At 44.5% G+C, this 13,366-nt stretch overlaps 1 protein-coding gene across 13 annotated transcripts in view; it reads right to left on the bottom strand.

The window, feature by feature from the left end:
• Positions 1 to 13,366, bottom strand: part of CLIP1 (CAP-Gly domain containing linker protein 1) — a 117,045-nt gene that overhangs the window by 56,184 nt on the left and 47,495 nt on the right. For all 13 annotated transcript variants that reach the window (XM_057305934.1, XM_026514812.4, XM_057305932.1 and 10 more), the window contains 5 exons: positions 8,542 to 8,666; positions 7,214 to 7,436; positions 2,985 to 3,182; positions 2,264 to 2,367; positions 446 to 506 (listed from right to left, as the gene is read on the bottom strand). In XM_057305934.1, the coding sequence (XP_057161917.1) occupies positions 446 to 506; positions 2,264 to 2,367; positions 2,985 to 3,182; positions 7,214 to 7,436; positions 8,542 to 8,666 (711 nt within the window). The remainder of the gene's footprint in view (positions 1 to 445; positions 507 to 2,263; positions 2,368 to 2,984; positions 3,183 to 7,213; positions 7,437 to 8,541; positions 8,667 to 13,366) is intronic.

Raw genomic sequence — 13,366 nt, forward strand, 5'->3', positions numbered from 1 at the left:
CCTTTTACAAGGTTATAAAAAATTGATCCTGCTCAATTGAAAAGCAAAGCTGAGAAAAGCACAAAACTTTTTTGGGGACTATTATGATGAAGTTAAAAATGCTCTTTATGACGCCATTTCTGATCATCAGAGGAAAATCTAGAGTCTCACCTGGACACACTGCCAGATTTATGACCTGATTAATCAATTCCAATTCAAGGTTTTGAATTTTGAGGTGCAAGAAAAGAGTAGTAAAAATGTGACTGGGTCACTGGAGTCGGGACAGCACAGTCCCAGGCCCAAGGACCCTCTCTAGCACCTGAGCCGTAGCCACGCCCACAGCCCAGCCTGGCCTGAGGCTGGGGCTCCTTCCATTCCCTCTGCGGCCTGTGCTGGCACAATGATCTCGTCCGTATTTGTGAATGCTAACACCCATAAAAGCTGTAGAGAGCAGGAGGGGTTTTACCTCAAGATCGCCTTTCGTGATGGATTCTTCCTCAACCCGGAACTGCAGGTCTTCCACCTTCCTGTGAAACGAAATCAAAACAGAGCACGTAAGTAACCAAGGAATACATGTGCCTTACAAAAAAAAAGGATCTATAATCAATACCCTGGTGAATGTAACAGACGATGGTGGAAGAAAACAAAGAAATGCATTTTTAGGCATCTGGCTTAGAAACCTAAGAGCTCTATTCTATTTCGGAAATCTCAGTGTTTTAGCCAGGTACTGATTCCAGGAGGCATGAGGTAAGAGTTGAGAAAAACCACCCGGTTTCCCTTGGTCACAACCAACAGACAGGACCAGCCTAAAGGGAAAAGGTCTGATTACCACAGAAACAAGTTCTGAGACCTCAAGTCTGTAATTTCTACTTTCCAATTTCAGAACACAGGGGAATGTGGGACAGAAAACCAATCTCTCTTTATACCACCCCACGTCGGATATGTTAGGATGAGGCTAGCAGGCTACCCATGCAGAAAGCCCCAGAAAAATACTAGTACCTGCCCTAAGCCTGGGAGAATTAGGTTATGAACAACTTGAGTCATTTTTTTTTCACATTTTAAAATCTCTGATTTGGGTGTGGGTTTCAATCAGTGCTGTCACCAAGTCAATGAGCTATGATATCCTGAAGATTTACAAAATTCAGATAACATCCACGTTATGAATCTTCACAAATTTGAGTGTAAGGAAGAAAAGAGGACAAAGTTCATGACCTGTCTACAAAAATCAAAACTGACAAACTCACCAGCATTTCTGGCAAAATTAAGAAAAATTCTACTCTGTGAAATCAGAAATATAATCGCAAATAATTTATACCCCTCACGCTCACTGGAGGGCTGGGAGGACATTTCTCCTGCCCAGTAGTCAGCAGACCAAGAGCTGGCTCAAGAGCCGAAGCAAATGGTACTGGTGCCTTGGCATTCAGAAGGGCCTAGAAAAGCCCTGTTAACTATCTCTCATTTATTTGTACCCATTCTTAAGATGTGAAGAGAACTTCCTAGGTATCATGTTTCTCTTTCTAGTGAGAAGACAATTTCCTTGGTAAGAGATTGTATGATATCTCTGCTATACCCCTTAACACGCGCCTCTGACCGTCCTGAACCCACAGATCAGACAGTTACTGAATTAAGTTGCTGCCACCAGAAAGGACAGAAGATGACATCAAATGCAAGAGAGAACAAATGTCCCACTACCCAGAAATGTTCCAATGGTTTCCATGCAGACACCTTTTTCCGAGATCGTGTTGGTTCACAGCCTCAAGAAACCTGTAGGAACCAAACTTGCTTTCTGTCTCACACTTTAGCACTCGATTCCATCCTGACCTGGATAATGCCCTACCTGCTTCCCACAGAAGCTTTGTTTTCCTAATAAGGTACTGAGTTTCCCAAGGACAGGGACCTTGTATCACTCACCAGTGTTTACTAGATACACAGAAGGTGTTTCACAAATACTAGGTAACTTGGACCCACAATATCCTCTCACCAAAAATGGTTCTAGGTAGAAGCCGGGTTTGAATTAATCTCACGACACTGAGGTCATCCTCGAAAGGATGTTTGGCACATAGCAAGGACTCAATAAACAGCTGTTAAATGAAGCAGGGTATGTCTAGATGATTCCAAACTTCTCAAAAGAAGTCAAATCCAAGCAAACCCTCCTCATGCAGTACAAAGAGTTTCATTTCCACTGAATACACAGTCTAAGGGCTGGCACCATAATGAGAACATTTTCCTAAGGTCATTTAAAAGGAAAAGGCCACACTTGCACCAAGGAACAGTTTGAGGTCACCTTTTCTCCTCTTCAAGCTGGTTGAGAAGCTCCACCTTCTCCCTGTCAGCAGCCTCCACCATTGTTCGCAGCTGGTCCATCTTGGCCTCCAATTCCAGGACATGCTGGGAAAGGCAAGGGTGTCAGTGAGTGGCCTCTCTCTGACCCAGACACAGGCCCAGGGATGCCTCCAAAGAGCTACAGCTAAGTGGTACCATTGTGGGTTGCCATGACCCTAAAACCTTTTCACACTGAAATGCTTTCTACAATCTTTAAGAGGTTATTTCTCGGCCGCATTCCTGGAAACTAAATGATGAAAAACCACACCATTAAAACAACAGAGGGCAATGTTAAAACAACGCTCATCTTTTTTGAAGCTGAAATGCATACAAAGGATAACCTACAAAACAGGAGTTGCCATCGTTGGTAAGGTCCTAGTAAACAAGCTCCCCTGACACAGGCCAGAAGACCCGGATGTAAAGACCGAAAGACTAAGGTCGACTCAAGAAGAACAAAACCTCATCTTTGTAACGATACAAAGTGGTACCCCAGGTCACAGCTTCAAACAAGCCCAGCAAAGACATTTCTGCTCATTTCCAGTGCTCCCAAGACTAGCTCCCCAGCTCCAAGCACCGGGGGCGCTGCTCAGCCTTCTCCCTCAACTTAGAAAGCACCACCATCTCCACAGGATCAGCTTAGAACCCATCACCATCTCTGAAACAAGGTCAGCACGAGACTTCACCTGGTCATGTCCGTCCCGGGCCAGAGCTAGCTCCTGCTCTATTTCCCCCACGTGGCTCGTGGCCTTGGCCACCTCCGCCCTCTCTAGATCCCGTTCAGCCAGCAGCTGCTCAATGTGCTGCTGCTTCTCCTTCAGGGCCTCCTGGAGGGCAGTGGTGCCGGAGATCTTCCTGGCGTAACGGGAGGAGGTTTCAGTCAACTGCAAAGGAAAGTTAAAGAAGTGAAGGGCGATGATGCTTTCGGGGATGGAAGGACGGCGCGAGGCATGCAGGCAGGCGTCTCCTCAGCAAAGCAAAGGTGCTGTCCCAGCTCCCAAGCTTCTCAATTATTAGGAAAAGCTTTTCATCAAGGAAACAAGACAGCATGTGCCTCCTGACTGTGAATATCACAAACAACACATCAATGTAAGAAGTCATGGAACAATCAGAAAGATGTTTAGAAGGAGAATAAGTGGCTCAAATCAAAGGTACCCTGAGCTCAGCTGACAGGGCCTTGTTGGAATCTAGGAAAATTCCACAGAACTCATTTAACAAGTTTTTCTAAACTTCATTTCCATCCAAGCTTCATTAATAGGTATCTTCTTATGACATTTTGGTCAGTCTTTCGCTCCTCAGACTTGAGGTTGAGATTTTTTTCAACTTTTTAAGCTTCTAATTACCATTAAGTAACCAAGAGGTCACCCTTGGAGTCACAAACCTTCCTTGTCTCGATTAAACAGTTGGATTTGTCAGGATTTTCTTCATCTTTCTTTCAAAGTGAAAGGCACAGATAAAAAAAGAATGAAATCTTGCCATTTGCAACGATGCGGATGGAACTAGAGTATATCATGCTAAGGGAAATAAGTCAAAGACAAATACCATATGATTTCACTTATATGTGTAATTTAAGAAACAAAACAAACGAGCAAAGGGAGGAAAGAGAGAGAAAGACAAACCAAGAAACACACTCTTAACTCTCGAGAGCACACTGATGGTCGCCAGAGGGGGAGGGGGGATGGGGAAACAAGTCATGGGGACTAAGGAGCGCCCTTGTCAGGATGAGCACTGGGTGGTGTATGGAAGTGTTGAATCTCTGTATCGTACACCTGACGCTAACATAACACTGTATGTTAACTAACTGGAATTTAAATAAAAACTTAAAAAAATTGAAAGGCACTGGAGATCTCACCCAGGAATCCAGAACTTGAGGACCCGAATGTCAATCACCAGAGAGATTTATGAGGATGAGATTAAGAAGGAAACTCTTATCTGCCTTCAGAAGTGTTATGGGGGGGTGGTGAGTAAGAGATGGGGCAGAAAGGCGGTGGGGGAAGGGATGGAGAAAGAAAGCTGTGTGGGGGGGTGTCCCCTGCTGCTCTGTGCTGCTTCCCATAAAGATTCCTCCATCTTGAGGCTAATCATCAGATGAAAACACAGAGACAATAACCTCCTATCATGGTAATGGATAACGTGGGCAAAGCTGAACAGCATTCTTCCAAACGAGGCTGCAGGGGTTGGGAGGGAATTCAGCAAAGGCCTCATCCCTTGGCATACATTTGTCCAAGGCCGTCAACATGGAGAACAGATCACTGGATCTGGATGAGTGGGCCCTGACTTCATCTCCCAATCAAAGCCTCCTCTGCCCCTTGAATGCCCTTCATCAGTCGGAGCCCTCGGCTAGGAGGCAGAGAGAGTGAGGATCTGTCATCAGGTAATAGTTAGGCAATCTGAGGGGCGCCTGGGTGGCTCAGTCGGTTGAGCATCCAACTCCTGGTTTCAGCTCAAGTCATGATCTCAAGATCATGGGATCGAACCCCATATCAGACTCAGCAGGGAGTCTGAGATTCTCTCTCCCCCTCTGCCCTTCCTCTCCCCTTCCCCCGCTCTGAAATTTTTTTTTTTTTTAAATAGGCAATTTGACAACTATAAGAGTAGAGGAATCCAATCAAACCCAAATTGTCCTTTGCTGTTTCTATTTAATGAAATTTCTTAAATTACTTAAGCATAAGGGGGAAGGGGTGTTGTTTTAACCATCTGACCTTAACTTTCCAATTTCATTACATGGTTAAAATTATACTTTCTCGTACTAACATTTCTTCATGAATGCACTAAATCTGAGGTCTCTGCACAGAGATGCCCCAGGGCCCTGCAGCAAAGTCACGGGGCACTGCGGAATATTTTCAAATTTCAAGGAAAACACTGCAACACCTGTTGGACACCATACAGACCACCAGCTTGAGGCAGCCGAGTCTGAGGCAGCTGTACTCCATTCCTCTGAATAATGTCGTGTCTTCCCAAAGCTAGGTTTCAGCTGCTGCCATGACAAAAAGCCAGTACTGTGCAAAAAAATCAATGTGTCACAGGAAATGCGAGTGGCAGTGTTCAAGAAGATTCCAAGGTTTGACAAGGATGTGCAGTGCCCAACACGCACATACAACCTAATATGTGTGGTTATTTAAGAGAGAATAAAAAATGTTTTTTCCTCTCAGTTAATGTGTATCATCCTTTTCAAACAGCTACTAAATTGCTAGAACATAAATATAAAGTTGTTTGGACGTAGTTGCTTAATAAATAGAACTGTTAGCTATTTCTTTGGCCTAGGGGCCCTATGATAAAATAATAGGCATGCAGGTGCGAGGCAAGCAGAGAGTCTGGGCACCTCTGTGTCAATACTTCCAGAAGACCAGTTTGCATTAAAGAACTGCTATTCATATACATACATGGGATTATGCTGTGGAGATATATTTCTAGGAAGTCACATTTTCTGTATGTTTGGCATATTCTTTCATGGTGATTTGTGGTTTAGAAACTATAGCCACCCTCTATAAAGATCTATGAAAACAAGGTGTTTACAAGGTAAGAAGACTCCTTTCTCTTCTATCGCTCTTCTTCACTGAGTGAGGTAAGCTACGATGAATCAGAACTGGTCTGAAAAGACGAGAGACTGGGGGAAGCCGGGGAGAGCTTGGTTATCTTCCAAAGAGATGGACACTTATAATTACAACATAATAAAAGTTACTCAAGAAAGAATTCCTAATCCAGAGAAAACACCTCCATGGACTTGCTCCTGGATAACAAAGTAGACTAGATGTCGATGAGTTTGCTGAACGAGGCTTTGTCCAAAGAGGAGTGGCTTCACTTCTATGTCATTGTTCTCATCAAGCTTTTCTTGTCAAAGTCCATTTGTCACTTTTCTGTTGAATATGTAGACTTTCTTTTCATATGCAAAATGAAAAAGTCCAAGCAGGTATTTATTTTACCAGAACTTAAGAGAAAGTCCAGCTGGCAGGCAGAGAAGCACTCCTCCTTCAACCTGCACTGAAGGAAAGGTTCCTCCCCCTTTCCCTTCCCAGAGGACCCAAGGACCACGGAAGAGAAGCCAAAACGAGACCAAGGGCCAGCAGCCTTACTCAGGATCACACCACTTAACATTCCCCCTCCTGTCTGTGGTTTACCGTCGTAACACAGAGACCCAGTGCAGTACAGTCTTACAAAGCTAAACAGTATTTGCCTCGCGTCAAGTAAATAAATGTACTGGCAGGAGATGAGCCAAGAAGTCATTGTTTTGACCCTATGAAAACACCATATTAACAAACAGAATGAGCCGCCACTGCCTATTTTGATTTTGATGATTCTATTTTTACTGATCTAAATGGGAAAAAAGGGGAGAGAGGAAGCGGAAGGGAGAGGAGGAGATGGAGAGAGGAGACAAGACAAGACTTTTCCTAGCAACCTTTCACGTTCCACTAGTTCCCCTCCGTGTCCTCTGGCCCAGGTCAGGAACACTCCACATATTAACTGCTTTCAGTGGGTTAGAGTCTATTAACATACTACTAAAGTTCTAAGAACGTGCCTTTTCTCAAAATACATTAGTTCCTCGAATTGTTTGAAGTCTGAGAGACCGAGGCCGTTGAGGAAAAGGATCCCTCCAACTTTCCTGTCATTCTTGTGCCCAAAATAATTTCAAAGAAAAACCATCTCACACGTTAGACTCAACAGTAGTTACTACAGACTCAGCAAAAACTGGTACATCTTAGGGCCTTAAGAATTTGAAAGTGATGTTCAAAACTCTATTTCTAAATTTGTCTTCTGGCTAAAGCTTTGTTTTATGAAACCTAGAATGGGCCTCCACAAGCTACAGCGAACACGTACAAGGCAAGTGAATAGCCCCGAAAGCAAAGCAGGATCAACAGCAGAAGGCATTTATCATGCCTGGATGGTCGAGGCATGCAGAGAGAACAGGGAGCCTTACTAATCCGGTCCGGCTGGGCTTGCTGCTCACGGAGGAGGCCACTGAGCTCATGGAGCTGAGAGACGAGGCGGAAGGGCTGCGCTTCAGGCTGGCCGGCGTGGTTGCCATCACTCGCCTCACGGCGGCGGCCTTGGCTTTGGCTGGCGTAGTGGAAGGGAAGCCAATCTTGGTCACTTTGTGGACAGGAGCAAACAAGCCATATTTGGGTTGGCACTGAAAATACCTTTGAAAATAACAATAAAAGCAGTGACCAAAAACTCAATTACGAGAAATAACAACTCTAAACAAAAGCATCGTTTTTTGGTTATCACTCATGACTGGTTTGCTGTGAATTCTACCAGTAAGCCAGGGCGGGCCACCAGCATGCAGCATTCACATGTGTGTAGGCTGATAACCTCAATAATGTTTTAGAAACACACTAGTGAATAACAAGAGGATACACAGAGACAGAATTGCCCATCTACTACTGAAGTGCTCCTAAGGTGCAAAGGGAATAAATATCTCTACTATCTGACAAACCTAGAGCAGAGAGGTTCAGACAGTGATGTGTCAGTGTGGGTTCATCAGTTGCAACAAATGCACCACCAGGTGCAGGATGCTGATAAAGGGGGAAAGTGGGGGCAGGGGGCATACGGGAACTCTCTGGATCTTCCACTCAATTTTGCTATGAAACTAAAATTGCTCTAAAAAAAAGTCTTAAAAATAAATTGAATGCTTGTTCAGAATCTACTCAAATGCATTACATGTATCACTCAAAGAGAGAGACAAAAGAACAGCTCCAATTCGAATGGGGAAAAAAATCAGTAGATGAGTCTTAAGAAATAGAAATAAATAGAGGGGCGCCTGGGTGGCACAGCGGTTAAGCGTCTGCCTTCGGCTCAGGGCGTGATCCCAGCGTTATGGGATCGAGCCCCACATCAGGCTCCTCCGCTGGGGGGCCTGCTTCTTCCTCTCCCACTCCCCCCTGCTTGTGTTCCCTCTCTCGCTGGCTGTCTCTATCTCTGTCAAATAAATAAATAAAATCTTTAAAAAAAAAAAAGAAAGAAAGAAAGAAAGAAATAGAAATGCAGCTCTTGGGGCACCTGGGTGGCTCAGTCGGTTAAGTGCTGACTCCTGGTTTCTGCTCAGGTCCTGATCTCCAGGTCATGGGATCGAGCCCCACCTCAGGCTCTGCGCTCAGCGAGGAGTCTGCTTAAGACTTTCTGTCCCTCTGCCTCTCTCTCTCTCTCTCAAATAAATAAATAAATCTTTTTAAATGCAGCTCTTGGTGAAATCTGCTTGAGCACCTTCAGTGCGGGAAGGAGACAAGATTCCAACGCCAGACAAACCTGGTTCCAGCAACTGCCCCGTCGTTCTTCCCAAGAGGCTCGTCCAACTCCACGCCACACCATTCCCCCTTGGCAAAGTCTGTCTCCCCAAGAAACCGGACTACACCAGCCTTGGTGCCACCGACCTGGAAAAAGAGAATGTAAAAATAAAGAGAGGGACACAATTCCATGGCTTGACCCTTTGCAGCTGCAACAGATAGTTAAGTACAGGACTCCACAGTTCCTGCAACAGCTTATTCGCTTTACCTTCTCTTCAGCTTTTAAAGAGTTTTCTCCAAAGACTGGTGAAGTTTACCAGGGTGACACGTTACCAGAGTGATCTGCTATGTCCCAGTAATGAAAAGCCTGTGCACTAGGGAGGCATTGGTGTGTCCACCCAATTAATTAGTCCCTTCCTTAGAAAATACTTTATTACTCCAGAGGGATTCTCCTGCTTCAAAATAAGTACTTGCTACAAAAATGAAACCCGCACATCCGTTGAAGGAAAACAAAAATCCATCCATACTCCCTACTCTGTACAAGCTGCTCTGTTTTTCCTCCTTTACATCTTCATCCACGGAAAGCGACCACACATAGTAAGGACGGATATTCGAGCATCCACACAAGTTTGCTTTTGGCCTAAGTGTACGTTGCATGAAAATGTAAATTCTTTAAAATAATTTGACTCTATTGATATTTTCCATTGTGAGGCTGTTTCCTCATGACTGTTAAGATCACTATTCTTCACATTTTATTTCCCATAAACTCTTCAAAGCTCTGAGTCTTGTTTAAGTGCAACTCTTTGTCCCAGCCACTGTTTGATGTACTGTGCAAACATTATTTCCCAAATTACCCACCAGCATTTACGAATTATTCCTTCCTTTGCCATTACTTTTCTATTCCAAATACTCATTTTGCCACCGTCTCTCCTGGGCACACAGCAACAAGCTGTGAGTCTTTCTACAGGTTTGAAAGTTCAGGTCAGGACTTGTGCTACGGCCACGGCATTACAACTACCGCCACTTCACGATCCGTGTCCTAGCTGCTAGTGCGGGTTTCCAGCACTGCTCTTCAGAGTGCTCGTTTTCTTCCTTTTTCTTCATTGTTTCTTTAGACATTGGCCCTCCCTGCCCCGTGACCAAGAGGAGTCACTGCAGGAACTTAAGAACATTATAAGCAAAACATAAATGTTTTGCCTGTATTCTCAACACCCCGAGACAGCCCTGCTGTTTGGGTTCACTTTCCCTGCCACGCTTCGGAGGCAGGCTAGGAGTCCACCATAGAGATGTACCACGATAAGTACTTCCCTCACTTTTCATTTGGGATGTTCACCTTTTTCTTACTGATTTAAAAAACAAAAACAAAAAAACACCTCTTTATACATAATAAACTTAAATTAATTCTTGAATAGGGGCTCCTGGGTGGCTCAGTCGGTGAAGCGTCTGCCTTCGGCTCACATCATGATCCTGGAGCCCTGGGATCGAGCCCCGTGTCAGACTCCCTGCCCAACGGGGTCTGGTTCTCCCTCTCCCTCTGCCCCTCCCTGCCGCTCATTCTCTCTCAAATAAATGAAATCTTTAAAAAAAATTCTTGAATAGCCAATGCATTCTCATAGCTCCAAAAATTTAAATACAAATATGCATCGAGGGGCGCCTGGGTGGAGCAGCTGGTTAAGCATCTGACTCTTGGTTTGGGCTCAGGTCTTGATCTCAGGGTCTGGAAACCAAGCCCCATCGCTGGCTCAGACTCAGCCCAGAGTCTGCTTAAAAGACTCCTTCTCCCTCGGCCTCTCCCGCCCCCACCCCTCCCAACCTCACCCCCCCCCCCAGCCCCGTGCACGCACGCATGCTCCTTCTCTGTCAAATAAATAAGTCTCTTAAAATTAATTAATTAAATTAATAAACAAATAAGCATCCAGGGAAGCATCTCCCTTACTGAACCCTTGTCCCACCGGCCCCACTCCCACATGCAGGGAAGCACTGGCACTGATTAGCAATGCATCCTTCTCCCAGCATCGCTACATGCAGATGAAAGCAAACGTTAATGTATGTTCTTATTCCTCCCTTTTATTTTTACATAAAAGACCGGTGTTTTATATGCACTGTGTCGCACCTTGCAAAGAACAGAGAACTTCCTTCTTTGTATTTGCAACTGCTGTCATTCTATATGGGTGCATTCCAGTTTATTCAATCAGTCCCAACTGACACTTAAGTAGGTTTAATTAATTTATTTAACACATTTAAAAATCATTTTGGCTAATTCTAAAACAAGACCAATGGGACTGTGTTAACTGTAGATTACCTTGGGAAGGTAATTTATTTTATTGATCCTAAACCAGCTTTTAGTTTTTTCCCTTTTGTTTTTGATGTTCTCTATTTTCTTGAATTCACATTTTATCCTATTTCCTTTTTTCTACTTCCTTTTGGTTTATTGTTCTTTCCTTCCTAGTTTCTTTTTATTTATTTATTTATTTATTTTTAAAGATTTTATTTATTTATGTGACAGAGTGACAGAGAGACAGCCAGCGAGAGAGGGAACACAGCAGGGGGAGTGGGAGAGGAAGAAGCAGGCTCATAGTGGAGGAGCCTGATGTGGGACTCGATCCCAGTACGCCGGGATCACGCCCTGAGCCGAAGGCAGACGCTTTAACGACTGCGCTACTCAGGCGCCCCCCTAGTTTCTTTTTAAATTTTAAAATTTTTTTTTATTTTAAGTAAGCTCGAGGCCTAGCGTGGGGCCTGAACTCATGAGCTCAAGATCAAGAGTCACATGCTCCAGCAACTGAGCCAGCCGGGCACTTTTCCTTCCTAGCCTCTTTTTTTTTTTTTTTTTTTTTAAGATTTTATATATTTATTTGACAGAGAGCACAAGCTGGGAGACAGAGGGAGAGGGAGAAGCTGGCTCCCCGCTGAGCAGGGAGCCCAACCTGGGCTCGATCCCATGACCCCAGGATCATGACCCAAGCCAAAGGCAGCCGCTTAACCGACTGAGCCACTCAGGCGCCCCTCCTATCTAGTTTCTTAAGACCAATACTAAGTTTATTTTTGTCTTACTTTTTAATACTAACGGCACTTGTTTCTAAATTTTCTATGAATACAGCTTTCTATGAATTTGGGATGATACACTTTTTTCCAGCTTTAACCCTTTGTTGAAGATGGAAAAATGTTAAAACGTCAAGCCTATGTTCTTTTTCTCTAAAAGGGAAACTTTTTGTGAAACTGATTTAAGGAACCAAGGCAGATGGTTTAAGGGACTCCGGGCAGGAAGGGCATGTGAAGGGTGACAGAGGTCAGACATAGCCAGGACATTACAGAAGTGCCCTCGTGTCATGACAGGTATCACTGGGGCAAGATGGAGTTAGAGGAAACCCCACAGCAGGGGCCTGTTGTGTCTGGCACTGTGACCTGCAAAGCCCAGCACAGCTCAGCAGACACTCAACAAACATCTGCTGGATAAATGAAAGGTGACTTTCTCCATTGGCACCTACATAGAAAAGGCCACTTTTCCACATAAACCGAATAAAGGAAAAAGATCAGTCAGAGCTGAGGTTGACTTTGATGTCTCAGAAGCAAGGAAAGGAAGAGATATGCTGACACAGAGCATGGGCTCTAAAGTGGAACAAATTCAAATGCCAGCTCTATTAATTAGTCAAGTTGCTTAATTTCTAAAGCTCAGTTTCCTCATAAATAAAATAGGGATAACTTTGGGACTGTTGTGAGGATTAAGTAAAACAATCCACATAAAAGTGCTTAGAGCAGTGTCTGACAGCGTAAGAGTCTGAGATCTGCTAGCAGCCAGTTTGCCCACAGTAACAGGAATCCTAGTTCCAGATCTGGCATGTTTGACTGTTCAGTAGTCTTACTGGTATTCATGGACTCTACAAACAGTCACCTATATAAGCTGATCTCAGTTTTCTCCACCCTCCCATACCACACCAATCGGAGCTGCTGGCTACCCAGCATCACGTGAACAGAACACAGGTCATTAAAGATAATGCGATCTCATCGGATAATCTGTTGAATTCTTTGGGGGTGAGTCTCAGTTACTGTCATGACAATTGGTTTTCCAAGAGGTGTCTAGCAGGCTGTGGTCAGTAAATAATCCAAGCAAACCACAGGCTTCATTCAGAAGCTTTATTTAAAAAAACACCACAAACAGGCCGGCGCTGCTGTGGGCTCGGCATCAGCCTATGTCTGCTGGTGCACACGGCTGTGGTGTTCACAAGAGCCCGTGGACGGATCATATGAAGAGGTGGTGATTAAGGGCCTACCACAGGCGTGGATATGTTTGGATTTCCACGGCGACCCTGCTGGACTGTCATGGAAGTATGCCCAGAATACGGCACATTTCCATGTGATGACTGAAGCCCATCACAAACAAGATCACTCGGAGGCCACAGGATCCTCAGCTGGGATTTCCAGAATTCTTTCAGAAGAGAGAAGCTGGAACAAAAGTCCCCAGCTGTTAGGACACTACAGAAGATTCACCTGGAGTGAGACACGGGATCCGTGAGTGTCAGGAATGTGGAAAATCCTCCAGGCAAAAAGGCAGTCTAACCTTGCGTGAAAAAATCCACATTGGTCAAAGGCCCTTTGAGTGTACCGACTGTGGAAACAGCTTCAAGGCCAAAGGCAATCTTGTTAAACATCAGTGATTACACACAGGAGAGAAGCCCCATCAGTGCAAGGAGTGTGGGAAAAACTTCAGTCAACGAGGGAGTCTGACCATTCATGAAAACTCCACACTGGACAAAACCCTGTGAGGGTGTTATTTGTCAGAGAAGCTTCAGGAATCAAAGTAACTTTGCTATTCATAGAAAAGTTCAAGTGGTGAAAAGCCCCATAGA

The sequence above is a fragment of the Ursus arctos genome, unplaced genomic scaffold (assembly GCF_023065955.2).
Source record: "Ursus arctos isolate Adak ecotype North America unplaced genomic scaffold, UrsArc2.0 scaffold_34, whole genome shotgun sequence".
NCBI classification, from domain to species: domain Eukaryota; kingdom Metazoa; phylum Chordata; class Mammalia; order Carnivora; family Ursidae; genus Ursus; species Ursus arctos.